Source organism: Drosophila kikkawai, chromosome 2R, assembly GCF_030179895.1.
Source record: "Drosophila kikkawai strain 14028-0561.14 chromosome 2R, DkikHiC1v2, whole genome shotgun sequence".
NCBI classification, from domain to species: Eukaryota; Metazoa; Arthropoda; class Insecta; order Diptera; family Drosophilidae; genus Drosophila; species Drosophila kikkawai.
The window spans coordinates 18,082,065-18,105,770 of NC_091729.1; the positions used below are offsets into that span (position 1 = coordinate 18,082,065).

The 23,706-nt window shown below is 44.6% G+C and overlaps 2 protein-coding genes and 2 long non-coding RNA genes across 7 annotated transcripts; 2 read left to right on the top strand and 2 right to left on the bottom strand.

Moving 5' to 3' along the window:
- Nucleotides 1–1,140: 1,140 nt before the first annotated feature.
- On the bottom strand, nucleotides 1,141–3,095 carry LOC108082093 (circadian clock-controlled protein daywake-like). The gene is made up of 3 exons (XM_017177389.2): nucleotides 3,053–3,095; nucleotides 1,943–2,292; nucleotides 1,141–1,832 (listed from the first exon to the last, which is right to left on the bottom strand). The coding sequence occupies exons 2-3, from the start codon at nucleotides 2,016–2,018 to the stop codon at nucleotides 1,141–1,143; spliced, it is 768 nt and encodes a 255-aa protein (XP_017032878.1). The 5' UTR covers nucleotides 2,019–2,292; nucleotides 3,053–3,095.
- A 1,046-nt stretch (nucleotides 3,096–4,141) lies between these two features.
- LOC108082113 (uncharacterized) lies at nucleotides 4,142–6,227 on the top strand. The gene is made up of 2 exons (XM_017177413.3): nucleotides 4,142–4,580; nucleotides 4,635–6,227. The coding sequence occupies exons 1-2, from the start codon at nucleotides 4,212–4,214 to the stop codon at nucleotides 6,123–6,125; spliced, it is 1,860 nt and encodes a 619-aa protein (XP_017032902.1). The 5' UTR covers nucleotides 4,142–4,211; the 3' UTR covers nucleotides 6,126–6,227.
- A 10,555-nt stretch (nucleotides 6,228–16,782) lies between these two features.
- On the bottom strand, nucleotides 16,783–17,584 carry LOC108082144 (uncharacterized). Its single transcript, XR_011444484.1, has 3 exons — nucleotides 17,455–17,584; nucleotides 17,346–17,399; nucleotides 16,783–17,290 (listed from the first exon to the last, which is right to left on the bottom strand). It is a non-coding gene; the product is annotated as an uncharacterized lncRNA (long non-coding RNA).
- Nucleotides 17,585–17,690: 106 nt separating this feature from the next.
- On the top strand, nucleotides 17,691–23,425 carry LOC121502898 (uncharacterized). 4 transcript variants are annotated; one of them, XR_011444487.1, is made up of 3 exons: nucleotides 17,691–17,747; nucleotides 17,831–22,760; nucleotides 23,217–23,425. It is a non-coding gene; the product is annotated as an uncharacterized lncRNA (long non-coding RNA). The 4 variants fall into 4 exon arrangements; XR_011444485.1 differs by having other exon boundaries at nucleotides 17,698–17,747; nucleotides 17,827–22,760; XR_011444486.1 differs by having other exon boundaries at nucleotides 17,698–17,747; nucleotides 17,827–19,295.
- Nucleotides 23,426–23,706: the final 281 nt, after the last annotated feature.

Genomic DNA, 23,706 nt, shown 5'->3' on the forward strand with positions numbered 1-23,706 from the left:
GGCCGAAGGATGTCTGTGTTTGCCGGTTGGAATCGGATCGAGCGTGTGAATGCGGCAAGGTAAGCTTGCAGGTATATATGGTTTCATGGGAGCGTGCAGCAGGAAAGCCAAGGCAAACAATTATGAAATAGATTTCAGGAGGCTCTGCTCGGTAGTTGTAAATCTCACAAAGAAATGCCCTTCGTTGCCGTATAAATCTCTCAATCAATTCCCCCAATTTCCTCCAATCTAGCCCTTTGTTTTGTGCTCTCCACCATGATTTTTCCAGACATTTTTTTACACCAGTTCTCCTTGCCCTGTTTATTTATAAGCCATCCATATTGCACTTCAGTTTCGGCTGCAAGTCAAACATTTATCATTCCTAATTACTGGCACTAAGCTCTGATTGATCTACTCCCCGGGAGATGGAGGACGTGCCGCCCCTGGATCTGGATCTGGATTTATGGCCAGTGCAGGCGAGGCAAAGAACAGCCCATTTGCTGCGCCTGGTTGCTAATTTTAATATTATTTTTGGAGATCTCATAAGTTGCCCTCTGCCTGGGGATTTTCCCCTTTCTTTAGGTTTTACTTTCCTCTTTTTTTTTTTTTTTTTGCTTTTGCCAAGGCAGCTCTTTGATGCCCCGAACTGTTGATGTCTTTATTGCAGTTGTTATAGGCTGCCGCTGCTCGCATTATGATTTCCACATCCACATCCACTTCCATTTTCATTTCGTTTTCATTCAGCAACTCAGTGCGTGGATCGCTGGATCTTCATGGGGCTCTGGCTGTCTATAATTGGACTTGTCCGGGACTTCTGGGGGGGAAAACTCGTGTCCGGGTGCGGACTTTTAATCAAGATCAAGGGTGATAAATGGAAGCCTCAGCCATGGGAATCGAGGGGCTGTGGCATTCATTGAGGAACTGCAATCGGAGAACTTTACTCGCCACAAATTTAATGCAATTCGACGTGCATTAATCACTACATACAGATATATTCCACACAGACATGTAATTGGCAAAACCAATGACCCCTTAATGGTATTCTAATTTATTGTTATTAAAACAACATGTCAATGTGTCTCCCGCTTGAATTTATTCCACTTTGCAATCGTCTATTAATAAAAGTGAATGGTCTAGATGAGTTTCCAGTTCAAGTGCCATTTATTGTTCATCATCTCTTAGGAATAAATCGTCATAGGAAAAGTGATCAAAGAATTCCTGGGTTCTATTGACGCCCATTCTACTGAGGGCAGGTATGAAGTTTGGTTCGAGTTCGTTCCAGAATTCCAGCCAGTGAGTGTTAAGTACCTTGTTTATGGCAAACGTCAGGTCCGAGTTGTCGGCAAAGAGATTGTCCAGCAGGAAGATCATACGGTCCAGTTCCAGCTGAGACTCAAAGCTGTACAGCTTCAGGTGGCGCTTCTCCTTTCGAAACTCAATGTACACCTTGAAGATGGTGGTGAAGCGGGCGTTCTGAAGGTCAAACTTTATGGGGCCAGAACCACTGGTCTCAAAGAACCCTACCTTTATTTGGTAGTAGAAGAAGCCCTCGACTTCGACCCGTGGTATTCTGTACTTGAGCCTAATCATCTTGGTGGGATCTCGGTCGAATCCCTTGACTCGATACACCGTTGCATTTTCCAGGCCCTTAAACACCGGATTCCTGAGGATGAAGGACATCCAAATGGGACGATCGTGGGAGCAATTGTACACGGGAATATCGGGAAGGGGAAATTTGTCAAAGGACTTGAAGCCCAGCCTAGGCATACCTCTGGCAAAGACCTCGATAAAGCTGTTAAAGCTGTCAATCAGACAGGAATCGTTGCTGAAGTGACACTTTTTAATAAGGGAAGCTATAATAATAAAAAATATCAATAATAAACAATAATAAATAATAATAATAATCTGTATAATAATAGTAAGTAAGGTAGTTGAACTTCGATTCCCTATGATCGCTACTTACGTAACTGAGATGGTGCTGGTGTAGGTAAACCCTTCAGGCCAGGCAAAACCATTATAAAGAGTATAACAAGTAGCATCGTGAACTAGTATCTATCAGGCCCAACGTCAGTAGCTATACTAAATGTTAGTATAGACCCCCAGTCGACTCGAAAGCCCGCTTGTAATACGCTCCAATTAGCATAACCCGATAGATTAGGCCGGTGGTACATCCCCTTAACAGCGAATTACCAGCACTTCAGATGACGCCAAATCGCTGCCTTGATCACCAGTGTATATATAAAATATACGCTCATTTTCAGATATTCCCTGATGCATTCCACACGCGAGCGATGCAAAGGCCATAATAATGAGCTGGAATGCGAGAGCAGAAATCAAAAACAATACTGCTGCTGCAACATAAACAAATGCGAGTATAAATCTTAGGGCCCTGAGCCGACAAAGAAACTCTGGAAGGCGACACGGGGAAAAATAAAGGATATTTATAAAATTTAAATAAATATATTAAATAATTGTTACAGGGTTTGCAAGGAAATTTAAATGCTTTTACCTTGATGTTAGCTTGGAAAACTTCAGGGTATGAATTATTTTCCTAAAAACTTTTACCTTATAGCAAACCCAACATATTTTCTCCCTGTGCATAACTCCGATTGTCAGTCATCGCCTTTTGCATTCCAATGCGTTTTCGAGCGTCTGAAGTGGATTCTAAGAAACTTTTGCAAATGTGCGTGGTGTTTTCTGCATATAAATTGCGAGGGCACAAAGAAGTGTATATGTTATGGGCACATGTGTCACTCCGCAGAGAAACAATGCTAAGACTGGGGGGGAACTCCGACTGGAACTCCCAGGGAAAGGAACCCCCTTGACAGGGGCTAATAGCTAAGGTCAACAATTAAACTCATTCTGTCCGTCTCGAGTGACGACGCCCCATCCCCGGGTCCCTGCCTCGCCTCGACTGTCTATCCGCGTGTCTGACAACTGCAGAGCCATCTATTTGCAATGCATTAATTTTAGATTGCCCCGGAAAACGACCCTCGGCTGGCAGCAGAGTATCCAAATTCAAATTCAAAAGCAAACCCAAAACTGAAATACAGGAAAAATCAATCGCCCGCACTGTCAATGTGCCCGCATTTCCCGTTCGCTTCGTTCCGTTCCGGAGCTGCTCGTTTTGTTTCAGTCAGAGCCTCGATGGTATTTTCATTTCATTTCATTTGATTTTATTTTCGGGCACCTTCCCCGGCAGGAATCGATGGCGCGCCAACTATGTAAATATTTGTCACGACCGCACGACAATATTTGTTCAGACTTTGATTCACTTTTTGCGCCGGACCCTGGCACCTCGATTGAGTTGTGTCAAAAATGACAGTAACTAGGCGAGGTATTTAGGCATTATGTTTATTTATAAGTTGGTATAAGTACTAGTACCTTAAAGTCCCCCATATTCAATTGAAATTGCATTTAATGAAGACTAAACTGTGAAACAATTAGTCTGAGTGATGACAGCTGTTATCTTAATTAACAAAGGCAACCGCTTATATTGTTCCTCTGAATTAACAGTGAATTTTGTAATATTAAATAATCTAGAGATCATTAGTGGAATTGTACTGGCACAAAATAGAGGTAAAAATCCCCTGGTTGATCAATGATTCAATAAATTTGTTGTAGAGCATCTTACATTCGGTGTTCCCCCATAATTGTTTTCCTATGTCTTCATCTAGAGAGCCCTAGGAGTAGATCCGTAGGCCCTCCCTTTTTGTTTGTTGTTTTGGCGCTGCAGCTCTGTCCCTCGTTGAAATGTGTATCTTGTCCCCAGTGCATTTCCGCCCAGAATGCATCATAAAAGTATTTCGAATTAACAGAAGTAAATCAGGCGGCAAGCATGCTGGAGATTGTTGGGTAAACAAATATTGACATCGCCATGCGAGCTGCTTATGGGATAAATATGAAGCTTCCTTCCTCGACGAGGCATCGTTGCAGCTCTTGTCGGGAAAACCTGTCGTCCATGACGAGTTCCAGCCTTGATCCGCCAATGCCAATCCCAGTGGAATTCACTCGGTTGAACCGCAACCGGCGGCAGTGCAATTATAAATAATTATTTAATTATCAGACCTCTCCATTACTATTGCCTGAACGATGTATTTATAAATATTTTTTATTTACCTCAAGTGGTCGATATTATTTGGAACAAATATATTATATATTCCAACAAGGAGCTTGTCTCAAATTACTCTCAGCTAGTTTTGTTTTTGAAAAGTATCAAAAATTCAGCAAGAATGTTTTCGGCGACGACGCCCTCCAAGCCGCAGGCGCCGAAGTGCGAGTGCCACAAGCCGGGGCAGCCGGACTGCATGGAGATGAACGAGAAGATGCAAGCCGAGTACCGTCAGATGGACATCGAGGATGTCACGGACAGCGTCATGAAGGTGATGCGCATCTGCGGCCTCAAGCCCTTGGAGGTCAAGCTTGCCGCCGGCGTCATTAGGAGGTCCTTCATGTACTTTGAGGAAATTGTGGAAAGGATTGACCGTGTGCCCCGCAAACGCTTCGGCAAAGAGAGCTTCCTCCACGGACTGGCCCACGTGGCGCAGATGTCGCGCATGGATGCCCAAATGGCCTACGCGATCGTGAAGCGGGCCTTCAAGGTAGGTTTCCCAGAGGAAAAAACCCACCCAGATCTAAGGATCCCCTTTCCGCAGGCCTTCTATTACGGCACGGGCGTGGAGGGGCGGCGCTTCGCCTGCCTGCAGTCGAAACTGCATCATGGAGAGGAGTGCATGTGGCGTCACGCTGCCCGTCGTACGGCTGAGATTCACGCTGTGCTGATCGGACTGATGGACTCCGAGAAGCGGCTGTTCGAGGAGCGGATTGAGTGCGTCTACAAAACTCTCGTCGATGTCTTGAGGACGCGCATCTTCTGGGAGAACGACTTGGTCTGCAGCTGCGGCCATCCGTCGGCGACACCTTCACGGGCCGTGTTGGGGAAGGCCACCTCGCAGGCCGACTCCTTCTACAGCGCCGAGGTGGAGATACTCTACCACAAGGAGAACAGGATCGTGAGCAGCGCTCCCTCGGGGACCTCCGTACGGATAGCTCCTCCGACAGCTAACCAATCAGCGGTGAGCTCCGTTTCCTCGCGGCACAATCATGGCCTGAAAAAGGGCAACCAAACGCTGTCCAACAAGCAGACTCCAGTGGTGACGAGTCCCCTCAGCTTTTTCGACGCGCCGCGGTGCAACTGCCCCAAGCTCCGCTGCTGGCAGGAGAACGGCGAGTCACGGGAGTCCCCGGAGATCACGGCAGAGTGCAGCCAGGGCCCGTTCATCTGCCGCTGGCTGGCCTGCGAAGGTGAGGAGGAACAGTTCCACGAGCACTGCGTTCCTTATCCGCCCATGGAGGACTTGTGTCCACCGTGTCCCACGGATGATCTGCCCTGCGATTCTGAGTGCACCTGCACCTGCGAGGTGTGCACATGTCGCCCGGTCTTCGACGACGCCTTCGAGGAGGAGCACCTGGGCGAGAAGCTGTCGAAGAGCGGACTCGAGGACCACGACACGGACTTCTGCTGGGTGGGACCCTTCCGGGGCAGCAGTCGCGAAAGGATAGCTCGGCAGCGGGCCAGGGATGAGCTGCTCAGGGCGTTGGATGAGGTTGAGGAGGAGGAGGAAGAAGAGTGCCGCTGCACGTGTGAAATAAAACAGCGGGCATACCCCCATCTCTTCACCTACCTGATGGACTTCAAGGACAAGCAGCTGGTCCAGGAGGAGCCCCAGCCGGAGCCGGAGCCAAAGGTGGAAGAGTCGGAGAGCGAGGACCTGCTCTCCAAGCCGCCGCCCTACGGCATCTCTCAGGCCACCTACCGCTGCTGGGTAAAACCTAAATCCTCGGAAAGCGAGTCACGAGAGTCAGATGAGGCAAAAAAGCCTCCTCTAGTGTGGGTGCTGGCAGGCAAACCCAAGGCCAAGCCCGAGGTCCAGATCACCATTAAGACAAAGCATGCAGAAAATACCGGGGCTGCCCCGGTAGCTGCGCCTCTTCCCAAGGCTCCTGTTCTGCCCAGCAAGCCCACTCCCACACCGGCGCCCGCCAAGCCACCTCTGGCCCCCCAAAAGCCGGAGGAAAAAGATGATAAGCTGACCAAGGAGGACATCCTCGAAATCATTGGCATGAGGTTTAAGCAGAAGAAGTAACTAAATTGCAAGTACTTTCCAGAGAGCTGAGAATGTTTAAGTAGAAATTGGATATATTGTTGTATTTTATGTGATTAAATAAACTTGAAAATGGCCTAACTACATATCATAATACATTTCAAAAGTTTCAATATTTTAATCAAGTTAGATTTCAAATGTAGGCAGGATCAATTAGTGGTAAATGTAACCCAAAGCAAGAATTCAAAGTTCTTGTGACTTCCTGGAAAACCCATCATGTTGCTGCAATTGTACAATCCGTAATTAATGGTTAGATATAAAATTAAATGCGTACAAGGAAAACGTAATAGGTCCTGGCTGAATGACAGCTCAAAGGCTGCACTGGAAACCCCAGCTGGCCACACAATCACAGCGCTCTCCGGCACTCAACTAATGTCCTGGGAAACCCAAGCTGGCCAACGCAATTTGCTCTCGAATAGTTTACGACAAGTTATTCGATATTTTATTCTATATTTTTATTGTCGAGTCGAGGGCTTTGTTGCATATTTCTGCGTTCTGTGAGTGCGTGTTTGCATTTTGTTTTTTCTGTTTCTGTTTGCCAACGAACTGTCAATTGATTGTCAAATTATAAAGCGAAAACGGTCAGCTTGCAGGCGGGCGAGAGGGTCCTTTGAAAATGTAAACTGTTTGCTTTGTCGCCACTTGGCAACTGTATTCTGACAGGACCCGGGCAGGACTCGAGGGGAGGGGCCCAGGATCGAACCGAATCGAACCACTTCAGCTGCAAAACTATGCGAAACATTATCCAACACGCACCGCCAACAAAAACATTTTCGAAGGATCGTCGGGGGACCCAAGGACCGAATCAATTCCGGATTTCTGACACACGATATTTCGCATTGTATTGTATAGCTGTGTATGTGTGTGTGTGTGTGGCAAATAATGGGGGCGGGGCCACGCCCCACAATGGACAACATTTGGCATAGTAAATTACAGAATACGATACGTCGTATTTGCATTGTCGATAGTTGCTGCCGGGGACAAATCTCGTTAAAACCAAATCACGTAGGAATTTCATTTTCCTGTAGAGTCCCTCCGAACTCCTCTTCTAACCCCCCCTCTGCCCGTAACTTTTCCGGCTGTCGTAATTGCAGACAAATTGTGAAAAGTATTGCCTGACATGGGCGGCACAATACGGGATTTGTTTGGCTTGACACGGGGCGCTCGAAAGTTTTGTGACAGACGCTTTTAAGCAGAAAATTGTTTGCTCATAACTTTTGACATCACGGCGGGGCCTTCGAAGCCTATCAAGGAATAACAATAAAAAGGGGTAAATGCCGATGCGAGGTCTCTCCCACATTGTGTTTTATTTGATCCGATGTGTGTTTGATAACGCCAGCCACAAAAACTGAAATGAAATAAAATAAAATGTTGCTTTTTCTGCCTCTAATGACTTGGAAACCTGAAAACCCAAAAGTCAAGGCAGAAATCACTGGTTGCCTTTTACACGGAGAGATATTAGTTGAATTATTTGAAAATAAACTTATAATAAGGTAAACATCATATTTTTACAAACTGAAAGTCAAATGGTAAGGTATGATAGCTTGATGTGATATTTTGATATTTCAAAGATACAAATAATATTTTTATTATCATTTAAATTCATATAAAAATGTAAAGATACATCTTTAAATATCACTTCAATGAAATTTGTATAATTTAAATTAAAATAAATTAAAACAAGTAACAATTTTAAACCTGAAAATGTAGATTTTTCTTTTCACTGCCTCCAAACTCGGTGTAACTTGCCACAGAAGCTAAAAGTTTGCTGTAGTTAGCGCATTTTTTTTTTTAGTTTTTGTAGCCACAAATCGTTGACTTTGAGCGTAGGATCCCTTTGGCTTTCATAAACTTTAAGTGAGTCTTCATTGCAGAGCCTGTCCGATGGCCATAAATTTCTAGTTTGCTCTGTGCCTGGTCGCGGAAGGCCATTAAAAAATTCCTGGTCGCATCGGGTGCGGAGCTGAGTGTCTGGAGCGCTGTTATGACCACGGGATGATGCGATACGATGCGATGCGATGCGATGCGCATTGCTCATTAACACGAAACTAATTAATTGCGCAATTCAGCTAAACTATCGTGTAGCGATGGGCAGGCATTACAGCTCTTGATTGATCGCCCGACGTCGCCTGCGTGATCTTACAGGGCTAACGAGCCGGGCCCCAAGATGGTGCTCCGCCATTGCATTTTAAACGCTAATTTATTGTTAACTGCAACATGTTGCCGGTATGCAAAAATGTTCCCCGGCATATGCAATTAATTGTAACAAGGCCCGCTAGTCAGGCGGCCAAGCGAGCAGCCTTTAACGAGGCTAAGACAGCGACACACACACAGAAAAAACAAGCAGCTAAAAGAGGGTCAAAACATAGAGTTAAGTAAAAGGAAAAAAAACTTGACTTACAAATTGGTACTAAGCACACTTATGTTCAAGTTTTTTTTTTTTTTTTGTATAAATATTCTTCATGCTTCAAATAACTCTAAAATGTTTTCATTCTTACCTCATATCGGGTAGACACAAGATATTTTTATGTATATAGCTTCTTTTTGAATAGGTTTCAATTTTATTGCCCACAAAGCTAATTTTCTCTCTGCAGCGGCAAATGCGAAAAAACAAAACTGAAACGGAGACAGGGCATTTGGATTGGCAACACTTTCCAACTGCTCTCGAACGCGTGTTAACCCGCTGCAATTTACGTGTTAATTTGCAGTCGTGTCTCGGCAAATGTTTGGCTGCCCCCGCCACGACGAGGGACTTTTGGCCAATACAAAATGCCGGCAGCCTCACTTTTACCCGGACGCTGTTTCGGGGAAAGTTTTGGCCAAGTAGGAGTACTTACCGGGCCAATATGCGAAGGTGGCAGCGTAATGCATGTGTTGCCGGTAATTGCCGGGGGCAGAGGCACTCATTCCAGCTGCTGCTGCTGCTGCTGCAGTGGCATTAGGCCAGGCCAATTCCGGGGAAAGCCGCCACTTACCAAGTAGCCTTTGCCGGATTGATATTTGGAACAGAGCCGGCCATTAGCTGGGACTGCAGTTAAGCCAACTTCCCCCACTGACCAGGCCCCTCCCCAGTCACTACATCATTTTGATCGCTGACCGCCGAAATGCAAAATCTCGTGAATCCACTCAGTCAAAATTCTACGGCAACTATGCAACCATCAATCAACCAACTCGCTCCCAACTATGCGCAAAATCAATAAATACCCATAAAGTTGTTGGCGAAACTTTGGCAACAGCCATAGCTATAGCTATCTCCCGCAATTCTAGCCAAGTGCCAGCATTTATCTATATATATGTTCGCCGGATGAATGCTGACAGCCGGCTGCAAGTACTCTTGTAGTTTTTGAATACGAAAATGCTTGCCATAGTTCGGCGAATGTTTCGAAAACTTTTACGCAAAATCCGTACCCAAAACGAGAGCCAGAAAACCGAGACCGAAACCGCAGAACGCAGAACCCAAAACGCACAATGATGCCGATGCTGCTGCCGCTGCTGATGCTGATGTTGTTGCCACGCCCCGGGCTCTGGAGTTATCCAGTTATCCGGGCAACGACTATCTGGCAGCTGGCTCAGCGGAGCTGCAGCTTGTTTGCGGTTGTGAGTATCTATCGGATGCAGGCCCGACTTTGAGCCCAAGACACTGCACTGAGGGGAAATTAAATGGGATATGCTTTAAAATGTAAATATATCTAAGATATGTTTACTTTACAAATGTGGGAGCTTGGCTATATACTTGGTTAATTGTGTGTTTAAAATCCCTAGAAAATGTATCACTTAAATCCCCTTTTTCTTTATGTGTAAAAGTAGTGGCTGTACTGCAACTGCGCTGCAATTTTTCGGTGGTAAATAGTTGAGAGTTGAGCATGTTGCAAGGCCTGTCGCTGCGGCCAGGCTCACACAGATACGCAGCACACATACATATGCAGTTTCAGCCAAAAGCACTCGACAAATCATTGGGCTTTATGACACCGGCAACATATGTTGCCGCTCAAAATATTTAACCGCAGCAAAGCTCTTCGAAAATCAGCAGCCGCGTTTGATTAATGGCAGCATTCAGTGGCGTACAACTGCAAGAGAGTATCCATCAGATACGTAGTTTGTCAACGACGCTTTCCACCGACATAATCATCAATTAATGCTCTATTAATAGAGGGTTCCGCTTTTCCACCGCCCACCAGTGGGGGCGGGGGCCAACACTTAGCGACCGACATGTGTTGGTGTCAACTTGATTGAGCTGGGGCCCACAGAAATTTAACAAAGAAATGTGGTGGAGGAGCGGACAAGTATTGTATGTAGGGATCGGAAAGCAGAATCAGGAATGCCCTTTCGTTGACTAATTACTTACTATATAGTATAACAGTTAAACTAGGATTAAAAAGGAATATTTTACTAAATTTTACATACATTTATGAACTTGGGTTAGTAATCATTAACTTTTAAATCAAACTTCCTTCTGCTTTATACAACTAAAGAACCCCTCAGATACCTACCTAGATGTCGTTAAGTATAGCCCTCTGTCCATTTAATTGCTGCCAAATTATGGAGCCATTAAAAATTCAATTCATGGCCCAGTTCGATTTGAATTAATCAATCAAAAACCGACACACTGTGACTTATTATCGAGAAAACCCAAGTTCCAACTCTTTGATACCGAAGGTCGCGCCAGCTAATTTACTGGCCATAATTAGCATTGGGCCATCGAAATGTTTGGGAACATTTTTGGTATTCCAAGCTGCAGAGCATTTAGTAATGCGATGGGCTGGGCCCAAGTCCCAGTCATAGATAATTTTCGATGGCCAGGCGAGAGCGAGTGTGTGGCATATGCATTAACCCCTTGATTTTGGGCTCTTAACTGGCACGCAACGGCCTTGTTTCGATACACTGTGGAGAATGCTAAGGAATTTGTGATTATTTCTGTTAAGATTTGTTAGATTTTGGATTTTATTAAGGTTTTTTCGCTTCCAGATTTTATTTTGGAATTTCTTCGAGTGCTTGAAGTTGCCTCTGGGCCTTCGTAAGAGTTATTTTCGGCCTGTTTCCAGTGCGGTTACAGTTGCAGTTAGTGGTAAGTCTCCCAATATATTCTTTATAATTAGCTAAGAGGGATGCGAGATGCTGACTGCTAGGTAGAATGTGTGCCTTGATCAACGTGGACCTTCCCCTGATTTCGTATGCAGCAAGAACAGCTGGGATGCCAAGAACTTTGTACAAACACCGCACGCTTATCCCGTGGAAGATGCAAAAACTTTTACATTTAACCGCATTTATGGGGCCGCTGGCAGCTGCTGCTGCTTCTCGGATCCCGGATTCCTGGCTTCTGAATTCTGGATTCCGAACTCTGGATTGGGGGGGAGCAAAAACCTTCAGAAGCTTTCGAAAAGATTTTCACCTTTTATATTAGATGCCGGGCGAAAGTTTATTGTTTTCCTCAAGTTCACGCTAGGCAGCCGCTCCCAAATCCACTTCCTTTGCCATTTCCATTCGAAAGGATAAGCCTCTGGATGGGCCAAAGGATGCTATATGTGCGAGTGTGGGCGATATGTAAAATTGATTTGCCAGCCCGCCCGGTGAGTGGCTGCCGTTTGTTTGCTTTGTTTAGGGATAATCCCATACATTAGACCTGTGTTAGGAGCACCAAGGATGTTTTCAGTTCCTCTTTTTTTTCCGCTGTTATTTTATTCGCATTTGCCGGGGCCGCTTTGTTGTTGTGTGTATTTTTTGGCTAAAACTGATTCTCAAGGTATTTGTGCATTCCGAGAAAATTTTATAGCCATAAATGCGCCAGATTTGCGTTTACTCGTGAGGATTACGGCCCCCCGCTACCCGTTTCCCATTCCCTGGAAGTTGAAACTTTCCGAATTCACATAAAATTAGCAAATATTACATTTGCGCCCGGGAAGAGCTCCCAAAAGGTTGCACATCCTTCGCAGCTTCTGGACTCGAGTTTATTTTGTATATTTTAAGCAAACTTTTTTATTGCCGTAAACAAAGTTTGCCACGCAACGGGGAGTTATTTAACGTATATAACTTAAAAAAGAGAAAAGAAAACTTTCGTCGAAGGAATAAGTCAGCCGAGTGGAAAGTGGAAAGACTCCTCTGGAGTTGCCCTCCCAAAACCTGCTCACATGCCCCACGCCGCTGATTGACTCTCCTTTTCGGGGGCGTGGCATCAATGTGTGTCCCAGACAATGCCCGTCGCCGATACGCACGCAGATAGGTTAATGTTAATGTGTGCGGCGAAAAGTTTTCAGTTTTCAGTTTTGTTGCCGGCAATTTACAGTTTATCGCTTATGTCATCTAAATGGGCGTCATGCGATTTGCTAGCCATTATCATTTACCGCAGACGATAGCAGATCGGGTCTCGGTAGGGGGTCTGAGAGTTGATAAGGTCGTTATGGATGGTCATGCGAGAAGGTGGGAGGGTCTATTAAAGCTGTATTGAGGCAAAAGAAAATGTTTATACGAAAAATATAAGATTTAATTATGGAGAGCAAGTATTTTCTGCTGGTCCAAGGGGAGCTTCTACTTAGTTCACACCCTGCAATCGAAGCGCAAGTAATCACTCATGAGCACGCAGATCGGATGCCTGATTTATAGCGACTTTAAGCAGAACATAATGCACTCAGACCTGGCATTATCTCGACATCATCGTTGTAATGTTGCCCCTCGCGCGAGTGGAAACCAAATTAATTGCGGCAGTTTGTAAGACACACGCACTGCAAGTCCCCCTGGAAATTCGCTCTAAAGGAGCAACTGTCGGTCTGCTTTTCCTTTGTGGGGTGTCAGCGGTGGATGCACCAGGAGATCCACATCCACATCCACATCCAGATCCAGAGTCTTTGTCTTGCACTTGCCAGGCATCCGTCAACACAGAGTTGTTATAGCTGCTGCTGTTGTTCGCCCGGCTCACGACTCCAGCGGACACAAAGTCCTTGACTTGCATTTTTGATAAACAACGTGTCAACTTTGTCGACATAAACCATAATCTTCAGTGTCAGTTTGACTTACAACTCGTGTACTTTTCACTGCAACAGCGCCCTGGTAATCATGTCTGGGTCGGGGTCGGGGTCTGGGTCTGATTCAGGGTCCGACTTCTCCTCCGGAAAGTAAAGAAAACTCTTAGAGAGAGAGAGAGGCATTAGTTTTTCGGAGCGCTTGCGGCCCTCCGATTAATAAGTGGCAGCAACTGCTCCTGGAGCAGAACCTACTCCCGGATCATTAGTGTAATTAAATGTGGATGAAAAATTTCAGTTCATTTAGCGTGCTCGTCCCTGGCTCATAACTCGAAAAAACCGAAACACAATTAATCAGGCGGCGGCGGAGGCATGTGGCACCTAGGAATTAGAATTAAAGTAAGTGTTGGTACAGGCGACCCTGCCACATGACGCATGTCTGCCACTGGCCTGGCTTCTGGTTTTTTACTTCTCCCCCCCTCTCTGGAAGATGGCAACGGAATGTTGTCAGCTTAATTTTTTAATAAAGCTAAATTTAGAGCAGCCAGCAGCGCGGCGGAAATCAACAAGTCCTGCCAGCAGCCATGTAATTTTGCTAAGTGCACGAAGTCAGCGAGGCGATACCTTCTCCGATTCTCCCCATTATCCATTATCCTCCTTTTTCTGGGGCCTCGGAGTAGTGCGAATTTATCGCCACTTGCAGGGAGCGTGACATTGAAATTGTAAATTATTCTAGGCACCGTGAGGAGGCCTTTTGGCAACGAGATTGTTTTTAGTATTTGGTAGTCAGCGAAAGGGAAAATAGTAATCATACTTGTGCTAATTATTCACTTGATAAATATATATTTTTTTTAATTAGGGAAACTGAGACTGAAACATTCAAAGCGGCCACTTTAATTTACCTAAAAGAAGTATAGTAAAATCTGAGTCGGTCTAGATCTGTATCCAGCTTAAAGTCGAAGCCAGCAACAGCTGCGGGGCATCGATTTAAATATATCTGCTAATCTAGGGTCCTGCGATAAAAATCGCTCCGTGTAATCCCAGTCGCTGGTCGATGAAACAAGAGTCGCCGGGCGGAACCTCTCTCTTCATGAATCTGAATCTGGGATCTGAATGCTTCGCTCCGAAGGACACGAGGCTAGCCAGGAGGCGGGGCGAGACAAGGCGAGGCGGGGCGAGTGCATTGTGCTCTGGAGTGCACTTAAAGGATTTTTTACGAGGCAGCGCTCCTGCGCGGCGAAGGAGCAGAAACGAGGCGGAATGAAAATCAACAAATGATGACAACTACCCCGGATGATTTGGACGTCCGCTGGAGTGTTTGTCCTTTCAAAATGTTTTTCTTTTCTAGCGACTTGAGTGCTCGGCGTATTCTCCTAATTTTATTTCTGCTCTCGCGTTGAGGGAAGCCGGGAATCCTGTTGACAAAAATCTCAAATGTGTGCTCGACCGTGCGCCGTCTGTCTGCCATAATAACCATTCATCCATCCATCTGTCCCACTGTCCTTCTGTCCATTCAACCATTTATCCAGGTCCCTGCTGCGATCCTGAGCGAGCAGGTAGTCCGTCATTGATTCCTATTCGCGCGTGTTTAATTCCCAAATCAGCGGTCCCAGATCTTGAGATCCTCGTTGTCATCCGTTTGTTTTGTTTTGTTTTTGGTTTTATTTTTTATTTACGGGGTTTGGGATTCGCAGCGCTTTGTTTGGAGTTTTTTTTTATATTTTTTTTGCGCTTTGTCTCGTTTGTGCGGCAGCCGCTGATCTTATCAACGTTTTGTTTCGTGAGGCATTAAAAATTTGTCATTTGTTCCCCATTGAGAGTCCCCGGGATCCGTATAAGCTCGATTGTGGCCCGACGACTTGTCATCGCATCTCCCTCCATTAGAGAGCCAACTGTTTTTATTTCTCATTGAGGAAGCAGCTGGGGATATCTCCGGCCATTTGGTAATTGCATCCTCGAGGAAGCAGCTACATAATTGTGCCGTGCAATTCAATTTGCAGATACACATAGCACGGTTGCTCTGAATTTATGCTGAGTACAAGGTATTTCGGTTAGATTAGATTGATTATAATCAAACATTACCGACACTGGCCATAGGAATACCTCGGACGTAATCGGACCATAATCCCATAACCCGTACACCGCCACCAGTCCATATTGCAACAGTGCCAGACCAGTTTCCACTCCCGCTCCCCGGCGATGCACTCCTGTATTTGCAAATACTGATTATGTTTACATGCATACATCCCATGCCCAGTGTCCAGTGTCCAAACAATGCTGCCAACTCAATTGTCCGCCCGGCGACAACGGGCCGTATGCGTAATGCCATATGAGCAATGCTCCAGATCCGTAATGAAAATTGGCGCCGTCTGCGGAACCGTTCAGTTGAGTTGAGCTGAGCTGCCAGGATAGAGGACTCCTGTCCTGGCTTGAGCAGACAAAATCAATTTGGTTTTGCGGTTTTCGGTCAGGACATATGAAGGTCCAGTGGCAGGATCCTTGTCTGCCGGCAGCAGCAATTTGCATTCCAGCCGGTGCAGGTTGCAAATGAAACTGATTCGGCGAACGAAACCGAATGGACCGGTGTGACCCAGCTGCATTTTAGTTTAAATGCATCAAAGTCAAAGCAAATTAGGGAGGGAGATGGGCACTCGCACCTCTCCGACATCCTACCCACAAACTCGAGTGGTATGGATGAGGCCTTCGAGTGGCCCATCGAAAGTTGCCAGTGTCAGCGCCAACGGCTGCCCGAATAAAAGTTATGTCCAAGGAGCAGAGTCAGCAAACCGAACTAGGAGCTCACTTTATGAGGGATTTAAGATAAATAAGAACCTATTTTTATGTATTTCTTGATATAAAATAAACCAAGAGTATACTCTTGTTGCTCTTTAATATAAAAACAAATATTAAATACACTTTTCCTTTTCGCTACCTCAGCTGAAGTCCCCTGAACGTGAGGGCATCCCCAAAAGAAATGTTTCAATGCCCTGAGAGAGCCGAACTATTATTTGCAGTTGTCAGCCAGGCAGCAGCCAGGCTGCCAGCTCCTCGGCGAATTTCTCGTGTTATTGAAAAACTTTTACCAACAGGCATGTCCTCTCTCTATCGTCCAACCGGCAATGCTTCAGATTTAAATGAAGTGAAGTGAATTTAATGGTCAGCAGACATTTGTGCCCGGGAGTGTCGGTGGGGTCCTTTGCCTTGCACCTCCTCCACTCAAGTGGAGTTTTCCGTATCTGGGCGATATTTGCATAGTATATGTTTCGAGAGCTCGTGTCTGTTTGCTGGAAACACACGCAGTGGCTCGTCGGTGTAACTATCAGCGCAAATGTACTTGAAAATTGTAATGAGCTCTAAGCCCGAGCGTCAACAGCAAACAGTTTCAGTTGCGACTCGTTCCATATGCTCCGATTAGAGACCCCGGATTTGTCGGGAGTTGGAATTGGAGTTGGAATCGGGGACAAGAAGCGCTCTGTTTGCAGTTACATTTTACGGGCTTACATGCAAGTAGTTCCAGTTCGATTGAGGGGGCTTTAAAGCTTTTCCGAAAATGACAAAAACCCTCTTGAATGTAAGGAAATGAATGGATTTCGAAATTCGGGAACGAAGTCTAGGATTTTTTTAAAACAAAATCAGCACTACTTTGACTGTTCTATGTGAGAAAATCGTTAAATAATAACAACAACTAGATATTTAAAAGTATTTTAATTAAATAATTCATAGGATGAACAAGGGCTCAGGTATGTGGACAAGATCACCACCCCAACATAGCCGAGCAGGAGGAGCAGCTGTACAATTGCGTGTGGGTCCTTAGTAACTTTTCCTTCTATTTGGCGGCCGAATGTCTTTAAACCTGAAGCGATAGCACCGAGCGACTCTCCAAGCAAAATGGCACTTCGTTTCTTTGTGTCGTATCCCAAGCCATTTTTCACACCTGTCTTCATATCTTTTAATCACTTCTGGTTTTAACGTATCGTTATAGGCTTTTCGGAGCCCATTAGGAATTATTTTTTCGGATTCAGTTATGTTCTTATATCCCAAATAGCAGTCAATGAAACACTTTACTTCGTTGCTTGCATCAAACTTGTGAAATTGTGACACAATAGCGGTGACCGTCGCATTCGTCTTATAAAGACAGCTTAATTGCATTTGCCTTTCAGACATCTTTGTCCAATCAAATCCATCCTCAACAATCTATGGAAAATTTAGAAATTATAAAACCATATTAATAATTCGAAACTACACATACCTCATCTCCGTCCTTCTTAACCGGATCTTCTTCATCAGATTCATATTTATCAATCTATGGAAAATTTAGAAGTTATAAAACCATATTAATAAAACGAAACCACACCTACTACGTCTTCATCAAACGAAGCTCCAAAGGGAATTAGAAATATCAGGAGTGTCCACGCTTTCATTGTTCTCTTCGATGTTTTTTCAGTGAAGTTGGAGTTGCTATTGCCTTTTTGTGACTTTTTAAAGGCTTTTTAGTTGAAGTTGTTAGGTAAAAATTTGATTCACATAATTTACAATTCAACGCCTAAATATACCAACCGATAAATGGTTCTGGTTGATTTTTGTAACAAATAGGGTTTATCAGTAACACAAACAGATTCATTATTGGACTGTATAATCCATAATATTTAAGGTAAAGTGAATACAAAGTACATATAAATGTAAACTGCCTAATATTTGTAATAATTTTTTTACACAAATTTATCCCACAGATAGATTGTTGGCTTGATACTCAATTTCCCTGCAACATTGTGCTCAAAATACTGTCTTTGCTCCTGCTGAAAATTGGCTAAAACCAAGCTGGCAGTAATGGATCCATGGAAGTGGCACTCATTAGCTGCTATAAAGCAAAATCATCGGCCCGGAGAGCTGCTTTGAAAAGTGCATTTGGACGTGGGGATGGCAGAGAGAAATGAAATCACGTCGCGCCACTGCAACAAATTCAAGTTAATTGAATTCCAAAGTAAGCATAATTCCAGCCGGCTCTAAAGGCGAGCACATACAACAGGAGGCACTACCAACAGCTCCTATATGGCCATATAGCCACGACATTCACTCTGCGACGGGAGCAAAGGGGTAGGCATTTAAACTAAATTTAGCCTGAAATTGCTTCCTTTTTGCTGTCGGTTGCTGGCCATTCTGCTGCTGCTGCTGTTGCCTGACGGTTGCCACTTTGCCGACAACACAAAATTCAATTACAATTGGCAGCAGCAAAAACGAAAACGAAAGTCGCGCTAAAACCCCACCAGAGCCAACGAACGATCGGGCAACTGAAACCGAAACTGGAGCCAAGACCCGGCCTGAAGTTGAAGCTGGGGCTGCAGTCCGGTTTCTTAATGCTTTCAGCACTTGCAATTATTTTATGCCGCCATCGTTTAAAGTGTCGGAAATTTGGTTCGGTAATTAAATGAAAATCAACAGCGACCAACGCCTGGACGCCGAAAAAAGGTGAGCTGAGAATAAGCAAAAACTGAAGAAGGAGAAATACTCTATGAGTAAGGTGATAATAAAATATGGTATACGAAATTCTATATCCTTAATATTATTATTTAAGATTGCAAATATTAAAAATCCTTAAGATCAGCTTAGAGATTTTAAATTGTTAATTACACTTGAGTAATAATACCAATCAATCAAACCATATATAGCTTATTTTCTCCACCCTATTAACTGAATTGTTAAGCCCCTTAAAAAGGCAGTGTAAAACTGGGCAAAAAACATTGTTTGTAACATGAAAAATATGAAAACTTGCGACGTCTAGCAGCTGCAGCCAAACTAGTTCAACTCGTTGTGGAGTCGCCTTTTCTGGCGTAATAACCCAGGAGGCCCCCCTCTGATATCACACAATAACTCGCTACCTCTCTACCGCTCTCTTCTCTGCACAGTAATCAAAATACTTGTGGCAATAAAAACAACACAAAAACTGATATCAAAGGGGAGAAACCATAACAAATCAAAGCACTAATGAATATTGAGAGGCCACTAAAAGGAACACGCGGCAGGAGCAACAAATTAATATCGAAGAAATACCAAAATTCACATAATAATAAATGCAGCTCATCGAGGAGTACAAGGAGCTCTAAGTAGCTCTAAGGAGCAACTTTTCCACCACGATAATGAAGTGGATGTGGGAGTTAGGCAGAGGAAGAAGAGAACACACCTGCCTAACAACCGAAGAAAGGTAATGGGAATCGGCCGAATGAAGGTAATAAAAATCGTATAAATAACCAAAGCTAAAGACAACAGTGGCAGAAGGACTTACAGGGTGCTTGAAATATTATACCGGGAAGGGGTGGGGTGGTTAAACTGCCCGGGAGGAGGGCGGAGTGGCTCGTTAATTTGCAATAAAATCCGATTATAACCACAAAAATGCGCCCATACAAGATATATACGCGGTGGTACTTATACTTAACCAACCCGAAACCCACACAGAACTCTTCGCCTCGCACAGGTGGAAATAAAAAGCCCGGAAGTCAAAGCCAACTTGTATCAATAAGTACAAAGTTTGGAGCAGGGGGCAGGCTTACATTGATATTAAAGCCCCGCTATAAATAAGACGCCCTCGAGGCAGGCAAAGCCAACAAATTATAGTCCCGCATCGGTGGTGGGTTGTTCTCCTCTACCCCAAAGCTCTTACTTTCTCCAGGTAACTTTACCCCTTGCCAGGAACCAGAACCCAGAACCCAAACCAAACCAGACCGAATGGAGATGCCATTCGAATTTGCATTGCTCGGCTGGAACTGCAGGAGAGTCCTTTCCGAGGGCATCAATTTTCCCGGCTGTCCTGGGACCCGTAGCCCTTCTTCTCCCAACGTTGTTTTCCCACAGGCATTTTTTATATTTTCTTGGGGGTGAAGACCTACCTAGGGGTGGCTTCCAGATGGGATCTGAATGCTTTTGGAGCAGGAACATAAGAAATTAATCTTGATGAAGAATCTCACTAGTTTTAGTTTGGTTTTTAAACTAATTTGATAATACTAATATCTTTATTAACACTTTAACTCCAAAAAACCAAGCTTTAATTCAGACATAATTCAAAAATAACTCATCCCCCTTTCCTGTGCTGCAATGGGCGGAAAAGTTATGTCTTCAGTCGGCCGGGAACTCCCCTTTTTCCAACCCACCGCAGAACAAATAAAAGTGTAAACACTGATTTGGCACGCGCCTTCCTTAGCCGAAAATTTATGCATAAAGAGAGCGATCCCGAACTCCCCCAAAAAACACCCAGAAAGCAACCCCAAACACGGTAATTACCTGAGAGTCCTTTCACGCACACCAGGACGTTAAAGCAGGAGTATCCTGTGGGCTCGTCCGCTGCACAAGTTGAAGGTGAGGCCAGCCCACTGGCGGCGCTGTCTGGCAAAGTTTTCCTTTATCATTATTATCGGGGCAACATGCATATGAATATGGTCCTGCCCCGGAGTCCTGTCTGACTTGCCTGTCTGTCTGTCTGCCTGTCTGGGCGGAGGTGTTATGGCCGGCTTCCTGGAGGACTTAACCGCCTTTGTAATGCATAATTTTGCGGGCCCTCAACCCCACCCTGGATATATATATGCATAAATAATTCCAGTTTGGGGTTTTCCATTTTTTTTGCTCTTGCCTTTTTTTTCGACAGGTTAGCATGCGGAAAAATTTGTCTGTTGGCTTATTTTAAGCAAATTATGTGTAATTATTCACAAATTAACGAGCCAACGCGAAAAGAAGGAAACATATTAATGTTTATTAAATGAACTGACGCTGGTGGTGGTGGTGTCAGTTTATTGACTCCGCTTAGATCGTTTTCGGCAACCCAGGAATTTATAATAATTTCATCGTTTCCACAAACAATTTTGCAACAATTTAGTTAATTTATAGGCAGGCCTGCGTTTGCCTCGGAGAAGAGGCCTTCGAAGAGCCGTTAAATGCACAAAGGACACGCAACCCAATCTCCACAGCAGCCTCTACATTTTATTCCCCTGCCCCGCCGAGTCCAATCCGGTCCCGTCCAGGTCGTCGACGGACGACGGCAATCAGACGATAAACTTATAAATGCTGCAGACGCCGCAGAAGCCCGGGCAGCCATACATATAGTAATTATGGCCATGGGCAATATTTGCCAGCCAGGGTTCTGAGGGTTCCCCCTCCGAAAAACCAGAAAGTTTAAGCTCAGTTTGTCGCTGCCAAAGGACAACTACTAAGGCCCTTGATGAAGAAGTGAGCAGAAAGGGTTCAAAATGGAACTGGGACTGGGACATGGTGAAACCGTTTATTAACTCAGACAATGAGCAGTTCTTTTCTTGGCAAAACGAATCCACAAATTAACGGAAGCTAAATCAAGTTAGGAATGTTTCTGCGAGGAATTTGGTTATAAGAACTGCGAACTCTATTAAGGCAAGAGGAAATTGTGGGTCTTAGGAGAGAGAATTCAAGCAGTTTTTCTTTAGAAACATCAATAAATCCTTGAAGAGTAAAGAATTCTTACTGATTTTTGAACTTGTTCTATATTTTTCTGCTCTCGCTTTTCATCTTAAATCCTTAGCTCACTTTTTGATCATTGAAAAATGTTTTGTTTGCCAAACGCACTGATTGCCAAATTATTTATGACCTTTCCACTTAAAATAATTTGCATATTAATCTTGGGGCCTGTATTAAATCACCATTTAATTGCCCGCAACGAAGATTTAGCAATTTTGTGGGGCCTTCCAACAACATTTCGTCAGGGAGTTCGATCCGGCCATATATCATCATCATCGAAGCCGCAAGTGACGAACGGTGGACGACGAACTGCTCTGGGACCGTGGACTTTGTGCGGTCGGCGGAATGGAAATGAATTATGAAATATTTGCAGAGGCCACTAATGAGCCGCGCCGAGTAAAAGTAGCTGTCACATTAGCACCTTGCGCGATGTAGACCCAAGATAAGCTAATGACAGGTCAGGCCAGGTCGAGATGACCCCCGTGGAGGAGTTTCAAGGGGTCCAAGGGGGTCCAGGGTGGGCAACCTGCCCCGGGGGGCGGACCCAGCACACTTTTATTTTTCACAAATGGCATAAAAAACATTGACAGGTACCGGGGAAATGATGTGATAAAAAGAATGCGTATATATGTATGTATATATGCGTGCGATTTTCCTGGCAAAAAGGTCAAAAGTGCCCGGGGACATCATAAACGAAGGTTCCTTCTCGGCCAAGACGGCAAAACAATAACTGCAGGCAATTTGGCCGCTCGCAACTGTTTATTTGTCAAACATTTTTCTCTTTTTGACATCTCGACTTCCAGCGGCGACTTAGACTCGGACGGACGGTGTGTCTTGGTTCATGGCGTCTTGTGAGGGTACGAAACACGCGCCGCCTTTGCCCGGGAATCGAACCCGAAGTCAAAGCCGTCAGTTTGGGCCGTGGTCCTGGGCGACAAGTTGGGATTCCCTTTTTGGCCAGAGATGTCCGAAAATTGTTATCGATGTTTTTGTCATGTTTGCCTCAAATTAAAATCCCCAATAAACGAATAAACGGGGGAAAACTGTCAGTCGGTTCGGGCTCACTGATATATTATTGTCCTTTGCCAACTCCTGGCGCTGCATGCTAAGCAGGAATCGTATCCGGTCGGTGTCCTGCGGCCGCTTTTTAATTGGCTCTCGTGTTGTTGGCCTGGAAAATTGAAGATCAAACGTAAGCCCGGCCGAAATCCAAGGGACAGCCATTCAAGATGATGGCCCTTTGAGTTGGGAGTAGTAAATGTAGATGGAATGTCAGCTTGAATCCTGGCAATGATTAAGACTAGTTATAAGTTCACATGCTTAGTGGAAGCCCAAAAGGTTTTGCATGATGTATCTTCTATAGTAATGGGAAAGTTTCCTCTTCATTTGATTGTTTTTAAAATAAACAGAACCCCTTTCTTTTGGAAAAATATAATTAATAATGATTTAAATACATTTTTATACCAATTTTAAGGCTTCCCTTTCTGATAATGCCAAATCCAGATGATCAAAAGTTATGACTTCCGCCCTTTATCGATGATTTTGCCATGAAAGCCATCATTTAATTAAAATCCCACACAAAGAAAGTTCCTCGTTTCATTACGACTTTATTTTTATTTTGTGTTAATTTGTTTTGTTTCTTTTCCAGCATGAAAACAAACGATAATCCCCCCCTGCAACTCGCCGAATGATTCATCACGCTCGCTTGGCCAAAGCCCAGATACGGCCACCAATTTGATTATGGCCATAAGTAGACAAGAAGGAAACTTTGGTGACTCCAACTCCGCAAAAAGGACAATCTCGACGGAGACTCCAAAGAAAAAAAATAAATAAATTGCCTTTCAGATTGCAGCTTCATTTACCAATTTCACTGACTCTATCTGCTAATCGAGCGCAAAATAAGCAAAAACAAACGGCGAGAATGGCAAAGGGCATATCGGGTTGCCAAGAGCTTTTCCTTCTTTTCCCTAAACTTGGGACGTTAATTATATGAGCCAAGTTCTGTGTCGTCTACGCACTTGTAACAGAATCGGGCGGCGATGCACATTAATTAGTTTTTATGATTATTGGCGGGCATTGAAATACAATACGCGGCGAAATGGGGGAAAATTTGGTATAGGAAAGCCAGGGTGGGGAAT